Genomic DNA, 21436 nt, shown 5'->3' on the forward strand with positions numbered 1-21436 from the left:
ACAAGGATTAAGTAAAATGAAATTCTTTTTCGCTGATTTTTTTTACCAAATATTTAATAGTAATAAACCATTTTTTATTGCAACTGCAAGAGTCGGGAATGTATTTCTTTCAATACTAATGTGTTGGAATATCCTAATAATTTATGTTATCATTGGAATTTAGTTTACTTCGAAAAATGAGATCGCTAATTAAAAGGTCCATAAAGAATAATTTTGAAGATTTTACTGATAAAATTTTTAAGCAGAAGCATTGCGAATAATGAAAAAACAATCTTCTGGAGATGAGAAAAATTTTTTGGAATTCTTTTTTGGATTTTGATGCATTAGAAAAATCTATTTCTATAGCATGTATTAACACTAAGCATTAAGAATTCCAGTTGATTCATGCTAAAATATTTTGTTGTGAAACTTTATTTGTTAAGGCAAATGATTACTAGATATCAGTGTTACATAAGCTCTTTTCTTATTGATAATTAATTCCAAGAGGAACGTCAGATTTCAGCTGAATTTTTATTTGATGTCTCAAAGATTAATTGCAGAAATGAATATTTTCAATAGACAGTTACACTTAGAAAATTATAATTATTCCTTTATAATCATATGATCATATTCTTATCGAATTATATTTGATTTATTTAAATCGCAAATCATTTTATTCCAAAGTTAATAATATGTGAAACCTAACACTTAAAATAGTTCAAGGCAGTATATTTATTTTGCAATATTTTAAATGGAAATAAAAAAAAATGTATTCAATAATATTCTTTATAGATATCCTATAACCAGACTTAATTCGTAACAAGTATTAACAATTAAAATTGCTTTAATCCTTTTATAGAAAGAATTAGCCCAATTTTAAATATTTATTAAAATGCTATACTATAGAAAATATGCGAAATATAAAAAATATTCTAACTAAGAAACTAAAAAGTAGTATAATATTTATAATACGTTTTAAAGAGTTAAAATTAATCATTTGATTTTCATTTATTTGAAAAGAAATCATTTATTAATTTTTCAAAATTTTCATATGAATTTTATTTGAAATCCATTAGATTCCTAGAAATGTCTGAAATTCTCATAAAATAGTTTAAATTTGATATTTCTAATTCACGAGTGTATGTCCTTGTATCAAAAAGTTTTGATTTATTGAAGTGCAAAACATTGTTCTTTGACAATTTTACAAAAAAATGTGATAAATTTTTAATTTTCTCATTTATTTAGTAATAATACTATTCTCAAACAGTGCCGAATTTTTATTAGTTTTTTAAATTTCATTCTAGCATTTACTTATTAATGAAAGACAAACATGATGGGGCCACGGTGGCCTGGTGATAAGGTCTCGGCTTCGAAACCGAAGGGTTTCAGGTTCGTGACCCGATTTCACCGAAGAACCATCGTGTAAGGGGGTCTGTTGCACGTTAAATCCGCCATGACCAAACATCCTTCTGCTGGGGTGCCAGCTCAGGCGTCGTCCTGTTGCTTTAAAACGGGACTTTAATAAAACCAAACCAAACAAATATGATTTTATTTTTAGAGTGACACATTTTGTGCATTAACATAAAGTATTGAAACAAATTTTATTTCAATGGGATGTTCACGCCTCTGCATTTAAATTCTTTACAATCTCAGAAATATTACCTTTCGATTTATAGATCTGAAAAATAACAGGCATAATTTTAATCATTTTATCAAGGAATGACAAAAAAAAACAAAAACATTCTGGGATTTTTATTTTCTTATTTGTTTAATCAATGCTTTTTAATAAAAAAATAATCCACAATTTTAAAAACTTTTTTTTTCATTTAATCACGAAATATGAAGAAATAAAAAAGTCGCACCTTCATCTGTTTAGAATTCATAAAAGTAAAATAAATCGAAATTAAATAAAAAAATATATATATATGTTAAAAGAAATTTTTACTCCCGAGAAATCGATTGTAATTAAATTTTCATTATGGGTTAAATTTAATACAATGCGGCATCTGTTCTGAAATTAAATAATAATCTTCAATTTCATAAAAATTGAAGATTCAATTTCATAAAAATTAACCATCCAAGATTTGTAAAAAAATGTTAACATTTAGTATATAGCTTGCTGATTATAACTGAAATATCTTATTCTTATTTTTGTAATAAAGACTTACAGCGGGTTTACAAAAAATAAGACTTAACCAAAAAAATAAATAAATAAATAAATAAATAAATAAGTTCCAATTAGAAAAAAATTTCTATCTCGAAAATAAGCATCAGTTAAAATCGTAGAGATAGACGCATTTAATATCATACGAAAGTTGTTCTAAATTTAAAAATAATGATATAAATATAATATTAATTGTAAATGAATAATGATATTAAAATAAATTATTTAGAAATCTTTGTTAATATATAAGAGCTAGTGTTATATTTATAGTACTGCAATGGTATAATAAATAAATAAAATAAACTTTAAAACTTGCGTTGCGTAATTCTTAATATATATTATTATTTTACTAAGTCTTGTTTTATTGTTATTTTTTATTTACATTTATTATCGTATTCATACAAATATTTCATAATTCAATATAGCCTACTATACTACGTAACTCTAATATGCAATTTATTATTATGTGGTTCTAGGTAATTCTTATTAAAAAATTTATTATCAACTGTACCCTTTTTTTAATTTTTTCATCCAGAGTTTTTTTTAGAAAGGACTGAATGTGAAATTTTAAAATAGCTGTATATCATCATAAAATTGCACTATCACCTGGAAGAATGGTTAATGATTGTATTTAACTGAGCCTGAATAGTTAAATCGGAAATTTAATTTATAATTACTTTAAAATAGGCAGATGCTAACAGATGCAAACAGTTGTAGTCTAAGAGGAATTTGTATTTGAGAACTGTGAATTATAAAGGTTTATTTATTATAGATATTAACAACCATTATGTTTAAGTATAGCTATATACACACATAATAAGAATCTATATTGGTAAAAGTACCAACTTAGCATTATTGATTAGTAACTTAAATGCATTATTGATTAGTATTTTAATTATATAAAATATTATTTTTTTCAACAGCAGAAATCTCATTTTTTAAATTTAATTTTTTAGGAATAAATTTAATTTTTTTAGGAATTTTGAAACATTACTAAAATTTAATGGCTTCTTAAAAACATCCTTTTTTTTAAAAAAATTAATACAATTTTTTCATTAATAAAAAATTAATACCATTAATACCATTATTACTTCAATTTTAATAGCATTAAATTTCTTATGACATTTTATTATTTTGTCATTGTAATAATAAAAAAAATCTTCTTTAGCAAAAAAAAAAAAAAAAACTTTTTCTAGCGTAGCGGCATTCTTAACAATGATTTAGAACTTACTCTTGATTTTAATTATATCTCTTACCAACTAAAAAAAGAAGCATAGCATTAGAAAGTGGTTTTATTTTTATAACTCACGTTACAAATTATTTACATAAAATGGAAGACAATGTTGATTGTATGACATAAAACCATCGATAAAACAACTAAGTTCAGCGTATAATGATTATTGTAGTTTGTGACATGAATTTTCAAATCTCTTTTTAAAAAAGCATTTACAAATATCGCTCGGTACTATGCTACTCCGCGCCATCGTATACGTGTGAAAAATAAAAAGCAGCTCATTAAAAATCCTGGCGTGCATTTAAATGGATGAATAAAATCGAAGTCCATTGAGAGATACAATCTATTTCAAGATATCTTCCTTATACCGATCGGAGAAAAATGGTCAACGTTTTTGATACAAATTAGTGTCCACTATTAATGCCGTTCAACCCTGAACTGGGCCAAACAGCGGTTTTGGGCGATGTAGTGAAATGTACGCAGATGAAACGCATTCTGTTGATAGAGGGCAGCAGGTGTGTTGGTAAATAAGAACGGCTTTTCTCCCTACCGAGTGATTTTTGTAGGTGAACGACCAAACAGTTCTTCATGGGGTCCGACTATGTTATGTCTCTCTCCGAGGCGGTAAGTGCAACTTTTTCCCCTTAACCGCGTGGAATGCAGGCTGTTTTTTTGGAGCTGGACTTGGCGGCATAAGTTCGGCTTCGCGGATCTTGTGTGCATGTCGGCTTCCGTCGGTCATTTCATTGAATAAATATCTGGATATTTACGATCAAGTTTTGGAATATGCTTAAAGTATGTTGGTGATTATATATTTTGATATATTCATTTTGTTTTAGAGTTAAGCACTTTTTTTTAATGCTTCAAATTGTGATTTGATAGTCATGTTTGATAATAGTGCAAGAATTTGATTTTTGTTTTGGTTCTTTCAGAAAATTAAATTTATTATATTTGTAACCACTTCAGTTTTGTGCCCATGAATTTTACGAGCATTATCACATTTTTAATATTATGTTCGACATTTTTAATATTATGTTCGAATCGTACAGCATTTATTATTAATATGCATGGTACACTATTCATAGACAAAAATTACGCCACTAAATCATGGATAAATTACGTTAGATGCAAAAATTGCGTGGAAATCATAAATATTTCCAGGAGCTCTTAGTTGAATTAATACATCATCGAATTGGGAAGTATAATCTAATTAGAGAATCTAATTGGAAAGTAGTATCTAATTAGAGAGTAGAGAAACAAATTAAGAGTTAGGGTAAGCTTACTCTGAACTAGTAGTTGTTTGTAATATTACTATGTTCATATTCTACTCTATAAAAATAAGTTATTTTGTTTAAATTAGTCGGTGCATTCTTAAGAAATGTTAGCAAATAATATGCCTCAAAATTTTTTAACAATTTTGTAAAAAATTCAGCAACTTCAGTACACATACAGTTTTTGTCAAAAGAAATTATTTTAAACAATTTAGAAAATTTAAAATTCTATCATATTTTTATATACCCATGTACGCATTGTATATGATTTTTTTGCGTTAAGTAGTTTTTATTTTGAAGCCCCTTTAAACGTAATAATCAAAAGCGAGTATAAAACTAAGAGTTTGTTTTTTAAGAATTCGAAATAAGATGGAAAACGAAATTTTCTGGAATGGTTATCAACGACATTACTGGAAATATGATGAGAAAGCATTAAAATTTGTTGCTTTTTTTTGGGGGGGAAACATTTTTAATTCCGTATCTAATAAGGAAATGCTTTTGTAAAACTCCTTCAAACAAACAGCACGTTTAATATATCTGTTTACAAAATCGAAAGTGAAAGATTTTTAGTAAAGTCTGATTCACCACATGATTATTTACGATATGAATCTAACAAAACTAAATCAGTATTCATGAGACAGTTATTCAGGGCGAAACATTCCGATAGCATCGAAAATTCTATTATTCACTTGTTCGTGGAACTCATCAAAATCCGCCATGGAGAATCCGATAATAACTGTTGCCGGCTTTGTGAACAAGGAAATTAAATGATTTTGAAGCGAACAAGCATTTTTTCCCCGAACGGCAGAAAAGTTCGTGGATGAAAAACTTGTTTTATAATTACATGCATCGTAATTGTTATCCATATTTCCCACCAATTTTTTTTTCTTGTCTGGCATGCTTATAATTGCGCAATTTTTTGCTCTTGGTACAATTGGGCTTTGGCAGCCGGCAACCTGTTTTAAACTAAATTCTATTCAAATGTCCGTTATCGCAGCCTAGTCAAATAGCTTGTGCCAATAAACTCGCAACAAAACCAATTACTATCTCGTACAAGAGATAGTAAATGCCGAGTTTTGCAATCTTGGAGTTCAATTCTTTACCCTCTTGCGTTATTGCGGAACGTAATTGCTTTCTGAATTTGACTTTAACAATGAAAACTTATGGTTTCGTTGATTCATGAAAGTCTGGCGAGAACTGAAGCTGATGTCCCGATTTTAATTGTCATCTTACACTTCGAGCATATGAATTTAACAATATTTCATTATAATGCAATAGTGGCGAATTGATTTGTATTTGTAATATTCAAAGCGAGACTTCCCAATCGAGTAAACAATGCGCATTAACGATATTGCCTTTTTTGGTTTTAGAGAAACTGTAATGCTCTTAAAATATGAGCACCTTAAGATATAGAATGCTTGTTTCTTGGGGTGGGTTTATCGAATAAAATGAATTGCTTTTGGTGCAATATTAGTAGTTTATGTATAATGTCTTTGAAATATTTTGTAATCGTTACTTAGTTTGAAAAGAAAAACCTTAATAATTAGATGTGCAACTGTTCACCTCACCCACATGTTTAAATTTGAATTTCAAACTCTTATTTAATAAAATAATTTTTAATAAATAAATAAAATTCATCTCCTAAATTTTACTTCTAATTTTTTTAATAACATCAATAAATATCAATATTGGCGCTTACTATCTCTTTGTGAAAGAGTACATACACAGTAGATATTTTTTCTCAGCTTGCATCCGATTCGTGGGATGTTAACAAATCGATTAAAATTTCTAAATCTTTAAAGTTATTAGTTATTTAATTGTACAGAATTTTAAAAGGTAATAATATGAAAGGAACTTTATGTACCTACAGCCTTAAAAATACTTACGTTGGCGAGGAAGAAAGAAGGTTGGTACATTTTTTTGTAAGAACACAGTTAAATTACGAACAAAATTAAATGTATATATAAGTAAAAAAATAACTGTGGAATGTTATATATTTATTAATGATAACAAAACATTAATTCTGTAAAATATAATGAAGTGCTTCCAACCGAAATGGCGTTTTCTACCATTTTTGCTTTTTAATGTTGAAAATTGTTATCACTTTTTCCAAGTTATCCCCATCCTCGTGTTGATATAAGCTACTTTGAAACTCCGATTTAAAAAGACCTGCTCATAAATGTTTGAATCATGTAATGTTTTTGAAACTTTCTAAATCTAGTTAGAATAAATTGATTTTTAACAGCTATGAATTTACAATCATAACGTGGCAAGTCGATATATACTTTTTTAATCAGAAGGCAGTTTCGAAGTGAAGACTTTGCATTTGTAAGTTCGATTTATTCTCTCCCAGGAGGCAGTCAGGATTATTTACAAGAGGACGCGGACAGGGCGCGTCCGCTCACAGCAACAGATTAGACAAGATGTGGGGAAGAGCGATAAATAAATTATCCCTCGTCTTATATAACATGAGATATTGATAGGGAAAATATTGTTTCACAGTGTTAATATATTAAGATTCTGAGAGATTTCTGACGCATGTCAATCACAAGTAAGGGAAACACTAGGATCTTTTTAAAAAGTATTCGTTTAGATCATCAATTTTTCTCCTTTCACTCGCAGCGTGGGAACCGCTGACTAAAGCATTTTTACAAAGCTTCTCCTGAATTAAGTAGAAAAAGTGGAATTGGATCAGGAAATAAGAGAATATTTTAGAATGAAGTAACTATGGGCTAATTTAAGATAAAAAAATTTGGGAATTAATTTGGAATTGAAATTAGAATTTAAAGTTTCATTACATATATATATATTAAATAATGAATCCTTAGGGCTGCAAAAATGTTCACTTAGAATTTGACTAAATATAGCCTCTTTTCAAAAAGTTATAGATTTCAAATAGTTCTTAAGTTTTTGTTAACTCTTGAAAAATAAAACGAAAACTTTTATTTAGAATTTGCACTAAATATTGATGCTTTTATTTCTAATCACAAAAATGTAATAAAATTCTTGGTTGCAAAACTGTTAATCCATCTACCTCTAGAATTAAAAAAAAAATTGTATATTAGATGCATTTAACTTGAATCGACCTTCCTTTCCGTCCAAAAATAGTCTGATTAAAAAATAATGGCCATAATAGTATGGAAAAATTATACAAATAATAATCTTTTACACCTTTATAGATTCTTTTGGTAGATTTTTAAAATCTGAAAGGAATAATTGATCCAGAAAGATAGGGGTAATTTCTTTTGTGTACTAAATATTAAGTATATAAAATTAAAAAAAAATAGATGTTCCGAGGAGATGGAATGGCCACGAGCCATAAAGCTAAAAATTTATTTTTTGGTTAATATTAAGAAATAAAATGGAAATAAGATAATTTTACCGTGTTATATGATGTTTGAACTGACTGAAAATATACTAAGAAAAAAAAATGCTTCTATATATGTGTTAAATCTGGATTTCAAAACAAGGTTTGCAGATATTAAATCTTTTAAGACATTTTTGTGTTTTCTTCGTATGGAGAAAGGAAGTCGAGTTATATGCATCTGGAGAGAATAGATATTATTCTGATCTGAAGGCAAAAATACGGTGTCTTAAATTTTCAGATATTTGTCAGCCATGGTTGGTAAAATTTGAGCTAGAAATTAATTCAATGCATGTAAGTATTTATCTGTGAGGAATTTTTTTTTATATTTATAGAAGAAATGCATCCCTCGAAAGCTCCAGAATTACTAACACTAATCTTGTTAAAGTTGATATTAGTTAACCCTAAAAAAATATAGTTGATAAGACATCCCAAATTTCAAAAAGATGCATTAATACTACTGTTATATTGTTTATCCATGCTATAATTTTTAAAATATTTTTAATGTTAAAATTTTTTTAATAAGTTGGTGCTACTGTAGGTTTTATTTTTACCAAGGTAAATTTGGCATTTCCTTTTTTATTTATGCCGTGTTCATTTGCGAATGTGATTCCTTGTGTTTTAACAACATACGTCAATCAATCAGTGTCATCACTTTTACGCTTAAGTAGTGAAAAAATCAACACTATAGAAACTAGGAATGTCAATATTTCCTTTAATATTTCGTATCATCTAAAATTAGTCACTGACGTCATAATGTTAATTTTAATTGACGTCATAATGCGCATTTCCTTTCCTTTCATTTTATTCTTATTTAAAACCCTACTTTTGTATGCTATAGTTTTTACTTATACGAAAGTTTATTTAGAGAAGAGAAAGTGTTGTAACTACCAAAAGATTCTAACTCTAGATTCTTACGAATCTGCGAGTTTTAGACCTACTTGAATTTGGAAAACACATTTTTAGTACTGTCTATTCTTCCGTCTGTAAACACAATTTGGACGCTGTGAGCTTGTTGAATGAAATTTGGTATATGGAATTTAGACCAATTTTGTAGATTTCTATCAAAGTTTAAAGGAGATTTATCAGAGGAAGTCTGTCTGACGACAAATGAACTCGATAATTAAACTGCTACATAGATAAAATTTGGTAACACGAATTTAGCATCTACAGTGCGTAAATTTTTACAAAAATTTCAAGCCTTCTGTCAAAGGGTTGACAGTCTAAAGGTTTTTACGTTCGCATGCATGTAAACTCAATGACTTAAATCAATAAAATTAGATGTTATCTTGTGACTACAACTGTAGTTCCGTGTGAAATTCTGTTTTTAATCATTCGGATAAAAGCATGCAAAATACATATCCGCACGATTGGCATGGATCTAGCATTTTTACTGAATCAAATATCAACATTTTGTTACTATCATTTGTCAATTTCATGCAAGGCATTTGCTATCTTGCCCAAGAACCACAATTTTATGAGGGGAGTGGAAGATAAGACTTTCATTGGAAAATATGCGGGGAAGTTTCTGGGAGACTACTTCCGTTAGTTTGTTGGTGCATTTGGTGTTCAAATTTTAACCACTCCGCTGTATTCCATGCACATTTCACAAAGCGTTTTACCTTTTAATCTTTTGATCTACAAATTTAACTTTCTAATTAGATTTGGGACATTTGTTATTCTAATTCTTATAATAATATAAGTGGCATTCCAAACACTGAAACGTTTCTAAGTGATTTTTGCATTTTAAATTACTTGACACTTTCACTTAATTGCAGATTTAAAACTAAAAATTCAGCAATTCGATACATGAGTCAGTCCCTTCAGTGATACGAAGGGGTTTAATTAACCAATTAAGTGCATTCGACATGTAAGTATCGACATGATGTGTAATTTTTTATATAAAAATTAAATCGTATTCGCTTTATTATGATTTTTTTCAAAATTTACTATAAAATCATTTGTGTTGTTTTCAACATGTATGTGCGTCATCGCTTGACTTTAACCCTTTGTAAGGCAATGGGAAGTATGCTTCCCCATCTATCTTTGGGTGAAGTTATGTAGATTGGCGTAAGTTCTGACAAATTTTTCAGTAAGACAAGAAACTTAGGTGCTACAGTTCCTTGTCTCACACAAAATGATGTCTTGATTTGTTACTTAACACAATAAATTAATTAATCAAATTAAATTTATCTGATAAGTTAAATGAATCACTTTCCTTAAGCCAGTCTCATTCCTAAAATTATTTTACTATATTATGACTAGAAAAAAATGGCTTTTTAAAGGGTTAAAAAATGTGATTTGAGGGACTTTAAAAAATAAATTCCGTATTTAACAGGTTAATTCCACCCTTTTGGACATACAGTACTTGCAACAGAATAATTCAGTATTGCATTTGAGAGTCGATTCAAGAGGGCATTTTTGGACGTCCCCTCTGGAGAAAGTTTTTAAAATTCAATTTGTATTCAAATATGCTAAATGTAAAAAAACTGAAAAATTTCAAATTGTTTGAATAGAACTACAGGATATTTCAAAAATATTTTATAAAGTGCAACAGCAAAAAATTGTTTTTAAATTGAACATTCCTTTGTTACCTATACTTTTTGCAAATTAATATATTTTTCAATTGCTATTAAATTAATTAAAAAATATTAAAATGTGCGAAGTTGATCATAGCATTTGAGACATGTTTGAAAATTAAGCTACTTTGTAAAAAAAATATCATTATTTAAAATTTTGAAAACAGACGTATTTTGATTTCACGCAAGTGAAGATTGGCAATGCTTCAAATTTACAACTTCTCCTTTGTGACAGTTTTCTCAGATTTAGAAAATTAATCTATTTTTTTCTTATTTGGTACATATTTTTTAATTGGGCCATTTTTGTGTATTTTTATTTATATGCTAATAATTTTTTTCTTATAGCTTTCCAAAAATCTAAATATTGTTTTGAATAAGATGAACGACATTTAAATATGCAAAGGTACAAGTTCATTGATAATCGCTGCTTGTAAACGATTTATTGAAGCGGAAAGTTATTTTGAATGCGTCAATGATTAGTGGTCGTGTTTCTAGTTTGTTAAACACAGATGACTTGATATAAAACGAGACCAGTCCTGAGCTGAGCAATATTTTGTGTTCATTATTAAGCGTTTAGGAGGAAAAAATAAAATACTGTACATTTTGATATGGCAAAAAAAAAAAAAAAGTAATTGAGTTACAGTTATTAAACTCATAGGTTAGAGATTATTCCTGAATTCACCTCAAAAATTTGTTTGGCCTTGAGCAATAACTAACCTCTTCATAAGCGGTAAAACGCTTTCTCATTATCTCAAAATATTTTGAAAGAGGTTGAGATGATGTTTGAGTTAAAAGGCTAAAAACTGTCAATTAAGAAATGTGGATAGTATAACATACTATTTAACTTCCAAAGTTCACTTTAAGTATTTCGAAAAGAGGTACATAAAAATGAATGTTTAATCGCCTCTAATGTATTGTGCTTCATCATATTATCGAAAATGAATGTATCTTCTCTGAAGCAATCAATTCAATGGAGGTAGAATTGGATATTAAGCAACAGGAATTCGTCATATAGCAGTATTTTAATTGACACGTTTACTATCATATTTCACGCTTGCAATTCGGACTTCGCAACTAACTAGAACCCCTTTTATATCGTATCTTAACAAAAATAGAGAAAGGGTTATTTGATTAGATAGCAGATGTGAATCATGGCCATGAGTCAAATGGCGTCTTGTAGCCATTATATTTTAAACTGCATTGCAAATATTTGCAATCTAAAAAGAATTTACGAAACTCATCTTAATTATGATAGTGGATTGCAGGAATCGGAAATAAGATAGTCGTGCGTCCGTAAATTCCGCATGCATTTTTAAATTATTGTAATTTTAAATACATGCGATCGAAAGAATTCGCAAAAGCGATAAGAAAATTTGATATTATTGTAAGTCGGTTTTAGAAATTTAATAATAAAAAAAAATTACTTACTTTTCCGAATAAAGCTCCACATTTCACGAACAAAAGCTATACAATCGCTATTTAATTTTTATCAGCTCATAGAATTCCTGAGCGATGTATCCTTCTTTTAAATGGATGCGAGACCTTTGAGAGTTTTTTCTTTAAGCTGATGAGAACTGATGAAATCAACTACTTGTAACGTGCCAACAGTGAATTCTGAAAAATAAGTGATTTATAAGTTATATATTCGAAAATTTATTCGACTATTTAAAAAAAAACACTTAGGCGCATCTATCTCCTGATCATTTGAGTTCGTTTTGTGTATATCATTACAATTATTTTAAATTGCTCAGAAATTTGAAAAACACCCTTTATGAGCGAAAATTAAAAAAAAAAAAAGTTTGAAGTATTTTTTTTATTATGGGGTAGCAGATCACCTTACTAATATCGAATATTTTTAATATACATTTTTCATATACTTCCTCTTGTATGAAAATTTAATATTAAACCCTGTGAAATCTTGTAATTTGAGAAACACACATTTTGGTGAAATATAAATTTCTTCTTTTTTGGATCAATCGGGAAAATTTTCGCGTCATTAACTCATTTCTCTCGTGTTGAACTCACAATTTCTTTTCATATTTTAAAATTAACTTTGAGAAGTTAAATTTGTAGTTTAATCATCTATTTGTTAAAAAATAAGAATTTCCATAACTTTTTTTTTCTTTGAGAAATTTGTAGGAAAATAAGATTTTTTTTTTCCTTGCTTGCATAAAAACGCACGTGTTTTGATGAAGCAAAGATTATTTTGTCACAAGACAGGAAAGATGGAAGTCTACAAGGATAGATAGCTCCACATTACTGTATAATGTCAAAAAGGTGAAAAAATTAATCTATTGTATGATTGCAAGTTTCCTTATGGAAAATGCATTGAAATACAGTAATTTCAGTAAGGATCGAGACAGTTAATTGGTATAAATGCATATTTATTCCTAAAATTATCTTGAAGGTATCAATTTAATTTTGAAACATTGTCATTTAATAGTTAGCTACAAAGGCTGCAGATTGCGCGTGTTTTCTGTAAAGTTGAATCAAATTAGCATCTCTTTTTAAAATGCTTGTGTAATCTTCTGTAGAGCCACAATTATGATCGTATTATAATTTTAAAATATATTTACAATCATTTGAATTTTACCACAAATTTATTGCGTGTGAAAAAAATAAATTGTAGATTTTTTTTGGAATAAAATTGTTTTAATGAAAGAATATTTTAATTAATCTAGGTATCTATTATAGGTGTGCAATGAAGTTAATATTTGACACAACCAACTTATTTTAATCCATCGTTTAAATATTGAAATATTGTATATGAAGTCGTAGAAAATATCTTGTCAATGCTGTTTTTATTACATTCTGTAAATAAAGACTATAATGAAAATTTTGATAAATAATTATGAAAACTATAATGAAAATTTAATAAATTTAAGCATATGAGTTTTTCAAATAGCTGACAAAGTAATGGTTATCAGAAGATTCTTGCGTATTGTTGCTCAAATAGTAAAGTTCGTATATCAAAAATTCAGTTTGCCCACTAGTCGTACCTCTTCGTATGGTTAAAGATGCGCCATGTCGCCAACAGCAAAAAGAAAGATGGCTGCTAAAGTAAACGAAGCTATAGAGCTATCACAGCTAAATTTTAATTAAAGTTTAAACAAATTTTCATTTTGACCAGATAATTCATAGATTGTGTTCGCTCGACTTGTGATATCATGTATTTTAGCGACCATCTTAATTTTTAAAATTGGTGATTCGACATTGTTGGCGAAATGAAACGGCATTTATTGACTAGTTGATTTTAACCAAATGGAGTTTGATATACGATATTTTGATATTTCCATTAGGATATGCATTGTAAGAATGGATTCGAAAAATTTGGGGCAAGGTTAACTCAAACCTTAAAGGAATTTTTAATAAGATCACAATGTTGTTTTGTATTGGATAAAAATATAATCAAAAATCTAATTGTAGAGTAAGATTTTTTTTTTTGCCTCTGTCCTTGTTGTGAGGAAAATTTTAAACTCTACTATTTGACACGCCTCCAAATTTTAAACCTTTTTGAACAATTTCTTTTATAATATAAATGTAAGCAAGAAATTTTCGCTTATGACAAAGTTTCTAGTAGATTAGCTTTTTATAAAATACTCAAAACAATAATTGATAACTTCAATAATCTTCATGCAAGTCAAATAAAATAAAATTGAATCTGCGTGAATTTATTTTCAACTAAATTTAACACACAAATTTTAAGTAGGTTTTGAATCTCGTAAAATAATATTCTCGCACTTTTTTTAAATTTCAGTTTCCTTCACGTTAATGAAAAGACTGCAAATATTTAATGTTTAATTAAATTTTAAATGTTCTTTGTTGAGAAAGAGACTTCTCACGAAAATGATTCTTTTATATGGTATTAAAATTACGTAGAAGTAATAATTTGTTGATAACATTCTGAAATTACTGCTAAGATAAAATGCATTAATTCAAAGTTCTACATTCGAGAAACCAATAATTTCGGCATTGACAAGTTTAAAAATGAAGATACAAAGCCAATTTGAATGAAAAAGCGCTCCATTTGGATTACAATGGAAAGAAAACTAAATGCAAGGCCTTTCAATTTTTTTTTCTCTACGAATACAACTTTCACTGAATACAGGGAAGGAAATTAGGGGAAAAAACTATCATGGCTGTAGAGAAAAGGAACCGTAGTTCAATCTTTTGAATTTCTATTTAGATTCAAAAGATTGATTGGAATAACTTATTCTGAATTTAATAATAAAATCTACATATATCTAATTTATTTTTTCCATGAAAAGTTTAAGTAAAAGCGTTGAACATTTTAGTCTATGAAAATCAGTGTATCTTACGGTATTTTCTTTCCATCGCAGCAATATTGTGTAACACAATAAATTTGTCATTCTATTTATAGAGGTTAGTTATAGAGGAACTTTCTAGAGTTTGTTTTTGAAAATTTTCTACTATGAACTCAAAGCATTTTAGAATCGCAACATTCTGCGTTTTCAGGATGTATTGAAGCATAAAGCTAAGAATCGTCATAAAGTCAAATTAAATTTTGAAGCTTACCAATTTTGTAATTTTTTTTTTCTAATCTGATCTTGAAAGTGATCGTATCTTGGTAACATAACGCTTGTTGCAATTGATCTCAGGAGAACTAAAGCAAAAATAAACATTTCATTCTATTCCAGAAACATTTAAAAAACTTGAGAGCAAAATATTTTTCACTCTTTGATGTTTTTAATAAAAAGGGAAATAATTAGTATTGGCTTATGTAGATCTAAGGATGTTCCTTAAATGGTCTTGGTTCGCTTTTACAAGATCAGAGCGGTAGAGATTGTGCCTGGGATTGTGTAGAATTTGAAATATAGTTCATTAAGTGTGCTTGCGAAAGGTATACTTAGCCCGTTGAATGCCGCGTGACTCGCCTATGATTCACACTTACGATCCAAACAGTTCTTATCTACTATCTAATTAGATTACCTCTTCTCTACTTCAGATAAATGATAGCAAAGAAGGAATAATCTACATAGATGGCCCAAATCACAGAAGTATTTCATGGCAGCGAACGTGTTAAAATTATGAAATCTCGCCAATATTTATACCCTAGCTTTCAACCAAGACCATAAATTAGGATATGAAATCCAATTTTTCATGTTTTGACTCTAAACAAAATCGAATGTTCCAAACTTGTTTTGACTCTACAAAAGTTCTCGTACTTACGTTGAGAATCTTTTTTTCTTCTTTTTTTTATAATACATAGAAATTTATTTTGTTGATCGCATCCTCCAAAGAATTGCCAGAAGTATTAGTCACGCATTTGCGAAAATACGACTTGCTTACGTCAAATGTACGTGGAACCAAACCAATGTTTTTCACCACTGTGTGACCCTCTTCGGGAAAGTCGAAGGTTAAGTGAAACTTTTCCTCAATTACTGGACAATAGGACCAACGTCAATTGGATCTTTCTTAGCAGTTGACACGGCGTCAGGGAGAGGCATTATGTTACTGTGGATGTTTCCGAGTGCTGGGGTCTTCTTGAACGGGTGTATCAAAATGCAGCTTCGCTTTAGAAAAATGCTGAAAGTGCAAAAAATAGTGCTTCACGTTAATGTGGTAAGTTTATAGACTATTGCAGTCGTTTATTGCTTATCAACTTTTCAGGCGAGTTCAACAAATTTAAATAATTTCGTAAAAAGTTTATTGATCGAATTCGTTTTTTGTTGACTTAGTGATTTTTAGGATATCGATTCATGAAATGTAAGTTTTATCCCCACAAATACATAAAACTGATGTTCTATAACCGAATGCCGCACATTTTCATGAACAATGATGAGCAGAAAATAAAGTCATGCTTTAACAAGGTAAAAAAAGTGTGAATGTTATTTTTAAATGCTGTATAACTTTGTAACAATTTTTAAAAGGCAATAAAAATGTAGTAAATATAAAAGCATAAGCTTATAATTCTGGATCTTTTACAGAATTCTTGAAAGATTTGATCAAATCAATCTGAATAATTTTTTTTTTCTTTTCTAAATCGTTTTTCCTTCTGATATTTTTCTGTCGTTATCGTTTTTATAATTTCTAAATGGTTTGTATTCACTTTCCATGAAAAACCGATGGATATGACACTGTTTATGTAACTCGCTAACCCTATTGAAGTCTATTTTTTGGGGTGGGGGTGGGGCAAGGACTCAGGAATTTATTTAAACAGATATATGGCATAGATAATTAAGATATATCAAATGTAAGGTTTCTTTTTTAAAATATTGTGTGGTTATTTTCAGGTGTGGGATTTTTTCCTCCTCTCCCGAATTTGCATTTTCTTTTCTTGTTTACCATTTGATAAAATTTTATTATATATTAGAGAAAAAGTGCTTAACAGTTTATTCAACATTCAGTTTTAAGTGTACAGAGATTACAATTAAGAAAAATATGCAATTAACTAAATTTTTTTAAGTTGAGATATTTTGTATGTTTTATGAATATAATCAACTCTTAATATTTGCATCTCATGTTTGTTATGTACTTGTCAGAAATAGTTCTGTTGTCAGTTTAATACAGAGGTAAATATGACATTTAATGGTTCGAGGCATACTTGTTAGAATATAACTCTGAAATTATGCACTAAATTTTGCTTTTTCAGTCATAAAATATTTTGTTACATAATGCATAGACCTTGTATGGTTTCACATTTGCAATACCTTTTTGGAATACGAACTAGTGTCAAGGATTTTGAAAACACAGGCATAAAACTTAAATCACCGAAACGCACATTGGAGTAAAATACTAATTCTCATAATGACAAAAATTGGCTATTGAATATTTTTATAGCTCATCGAAAGCGAATGAATAACAGATAAATGAATTATTCTGAGAGATAATAATTATAGAGAACCTAATAATTACAGAATTAACTCCACAATATTTAGACTTAATGATACGTGACTAAAACTTATTTTGTAATAAATGCAGAATTTTATGATTGGTTCACAGAGGATACGATCCTTAAATAGCATTTCATAAGCAACATAAAGTTGGAGTAGGCATTATTAAATGTAGGTAGGCTCTTCTCTTAAGTTTTCTGTTTCTGTTTCGGAGTTTAAAAAATATGTTTATGCTTTTTTTAGTTAGCATTGAGATATCGTATCTCCTTTTCCTTTTAACTTTTTAAAACCAAACGTAGTTTTAAGATTTCATAATATTTCCTCGAAATTTGATATTTCTTTAATTCGTCGTTACTTGATACTCTTGTGTTTTTCATTTCTGAGATTGAGTGTGAAAAGTTAGAAGTCTTGAATTACAAATGCTAATTGAAATTTTGAAATATTATTCTAAGAAGTGACTTTGTTCTTAAATCATAATGTGAATTTGTCCTCAAATTTTTAAATGTCTTTTTGAATTTTGTTACTTTCTGATTTTTGTCTTGGGTTAAACGCTATCACGCATTTTTCTACTTTAAATCGCATACTTCAAGCTCTGTTCAATTTATGATCAAATTTGCTATTAAATATCCCATGAATAGCATAATATCTGATCTATATAAAATTTATTTCATTATCAACTTCATTCAGGCTTGATTTTCAAGAATATAAACTTAATGAAGTATTCGAGTGAAATTTTCAAATTCATTTCTATCTAAATAATTTGAAATGTTTTTTTCTATCTTGTAGAAATTTTTACTGAAATTTCAAAGATCCGAGAATTGAATCGCCCACCCACCCACATCATTACACATATGCATTAAATAAAGTAACGCTCCTCACCAGTTTCTGGAAATTACATTTATCAGATTTTAAGGTTAAATTAGGAATTAGCATAGTTCAAAATTTGCAACCTGTAGAAATTACCTTCTCTAGGTTTAAAGTAAATTTGGAAACCTACACTTTCGGGTGGCTATTTGTACACTTTCCCTCATTTTCTAATGATTATCGAGTACTAGAGGATTTTCTATTTTGTTTTCACCTCTTTATTTCTATTACTTTATAATTCAGTGCCCTCATTTTTTCCCTGCGTTTTTTCCCATTACATAATTGATTGTAAGCGCTTATCTTACGATTTGCATTGGAATTGATTTTATCTTACGAAAAGTGCTATTTTTTACCATCTAATTGGATAACATCTATTTCGGGAATATGCTATCCTATTGATTCAATTAAGAATCCATTAAACACTTTTGAGGTATTTGTGAATTAAGTGAAGTTTTGGCATTGAAATCTAACGTCTTTGAAATATTTGATTTTAGTTTCGATATTTGAGAAGCCATAATTCGATGCGTTTATGATGCAGATGGACATCATTAACGTGCTAATATTTTCCTGTCATTTTCAATACTCGAATTGCCTATGTTCACAATGTATATGAATGGTGCACTCAATTTATCACTTTACATCATAATTTCTCTGTACTCTTGAAAAGCGTTAGAGAAGAGTACAGTATTGTTTTAATGTTGGTTATTCAAAACACGCTCGTTTATCGAAGATTTTAAGTAGTAAACTAGCTGCAACTTCACAATCAAATTTACATTTTTATTTTTTGGTAATGTATGATCTGAAAAATCGTAATTTTGTTGAAATTATTCCGTATTTTAATGAAATGTAAATAGACTTTTAGAGTTTAAGATTGCCATCAGTTGCAAACACTAATATATTACCATTATGGGTTTTCACCATTAATTAAGAGTGTTGAGGACGGAGGGTAAATTCATGTGTGTTTCAATCCACATAATATTTTTGTATACATGCTATCATCATAATTTGGAAATAAAGCTTAAAAATTATTATTCTGCTGTTTTTAACATATATTTTGTAAATAAAAAGCAACTTAAATATCTTCGAGCTCTTATACATTTTGGTTTTTCTCATGAAATTTAATTTTAGTATTTTAATATATCATTGATTTTTTTTTTCAGCGATGAATCTTAATTTGAAATTTTCATGCCAATCTGGTATTGACCCAGTGTATTCCAATAAAACAGCTTGTGCTAGGAAAACTCATTTGTTCATTTATCACATATTTCAATATCTAATATTCCATGATCTCTTTCAGGTAAGCCAAGCTTCTGGATTACTGTCTTCCGGTATCAAGAGTGTACTTGACGTGGGAAATACAGTATGCATTCAGATGCCAAAACGAGCAATAGTGCTTTGTTTTACCATCCAGAAAGAAATTTTTATGCTGCCTTTCCGCTGTCTCAATAAAGGCTACGAAGCTATAAAGCCACCATTTCGTTTAGTGCATCGCATATACAAAGCGCTTATCAGAGAAGACCCGTCACCTGCTGAACTTCTAACTGGCGAGAAAAATCCATCTGCTACTAAAATTATTGCCTCATCTCGACAGCTTAGATGTTCAGTAATGAAAGCAATCAACAAAGAAAACAATTACAGGTCTCGGCTGTCTTCGTACCAAAGACAGCTTGAGAAATGGAAATTGGAAAATGAAAAGAGAACAGAAGAAATCCACAAGATAACCCTCGAAGAAAAAGAATTAATGAAAGCTGTAGCCTCTGCCCTTAGATACATAAAATCTTTGAAGGTAAAACGAGAAAAGTTAAACGATTGCTTCTCTAAAAATGTTACCAATATGATTAACAGTGGTGACATATCGGAAGAAAAGTTGCATGTTATGCAAAAGGAACTGAAAAATATTGATGCCATTATAAATGATAAGAAAAATGTTTGCCTTAATTTGCTGGCCCAAGGACGTGCTCCATCTGATGATTTTTTGGGAGGTTTGACACCTTCCAAAGTTCAAAAGCGCACTTCCGTCAAATTCGATGTTTCTCATATTCCAGTACAAACTGAGCCAGTTCAGAAGGTTTTGTCTCTTTTGATGGACGAAAATATGTACTTAAAGACTCGACTTTCAACCACACATGATAAACTTGAAGACATTTTGAAACTTTCTGAAAGCATTAACAGAGAGGTTGTTGTTTTGAGCGAAAAATTCACCCAAATGGCTGCTGTGAATAATGAAATGACTGACCTTCAACAAAAACTTGATCGTGAACGAGAAATGCTAAAAGACGTTGAAGCAGACAGAGATCAAATGCGATATAAACTTGAGACCTTAGCGTCCATCATCAGAGAAGAGGAAGAATTCTTGGCTTCCACGGAATCGAGCGTTGAAGATGGAAGTTTCGTGTCTTTTGCGGAGGATTTAGATGAAGTGTCCACTGTATAAACATTCCATTTTATGTGCCATAAATCTCGAGCTTCGGATGAGTCAGTTGCCCACATAAAAGAGGTAAGATAAAAAGATTTGTGAATTAAAATCTGTGAAAAATAGTTTTGAACTAATTATGCTAATGTTTTAGTTTAATCAGTATGAAAAAATATAACCTCGTATTTTGTGCCTCTTCCTCCCAAAATACGTCGTTTTATAGAATGCCCATTTCCCAAAATTGTGTTTTCACGATTAGAATAGCTATAGATTACAGATTGAAAAAACTTAAGTTTAACCATTTTATCACTAGAAAGCAAGTTTTGGAATGGATTATTTTTTAAAGAGATATTATGTTTTATACAAGAGGGAGGAAATGAGACAATATTGTTTTTAAAGGAGACATTGATTACCTGGCAGTTAATAATCACTGTTTTAAAATTTAAATTTGAAAATATAACGCACTCTTCCTATTTTTATACATTTTTAGATACAGATAGTTGTCTGATAGAAAAAACCAAATTTGCATACAGATACATAACGATATATTTTAATTACAGTATGATTATGCTTTGTTTTGAAAGGATTTTTAAGATACTATTTTTAATCTTATTTTAAAAATTAGTTTAGCTTAAAATAGAATGCATTTTGCGTCACAAAAATATGCAAGCTGAAATAAAGAGGAAATAAACAAATTTAGCAAATTTTATTTGA

The 21436-nt window shown here is 29.0% G+C and overlaps 1 protein-coding gene across 3 annotated transcripts in view; it reads left to right on the forward strand.

The window, feature by feature from the left end:
* Positions 1–3875: 3875 nt before the first annotated feature.
* LOC129959011 (putative autophagy-related protein 11) overlaps positions 3876–21436 on the forward strand; it is a 28339-nt gene continuing 10778 nt past the window's right edge. The window contains exons 1-2 of one of the 3 annotated variants that reach the window (XM_056071773.1): positions 3876–4001; positions 19607–20806. In XM_056071773.1, coding sequence (XP_055927748.1) covers positions 3966–4001; positions 19607–20743 — 1173 coding nt within the window. In that variant the 5' untranslated portion in view covers positions 3876–3965 and the 3' untranslated portion in view covers positions 20744–20806. The other 2 variants (XM_056071775.1, XM_056071772.1) reach the window with 2 other exon arrangements.

This window comes from Argiope bruennichi, chromosome X1, assembly GCF_947563725.1.
Source record: "Argiope bruennichi chromosome X1, qqArgBrue1.1, whole genome shotgun sequence".
Lineage (NCBI taxonomy): Eukaryota > Metazoa > Arthropoda > Arachnida > Araneae > Araneidae > Argiope > Argiope bruennichi.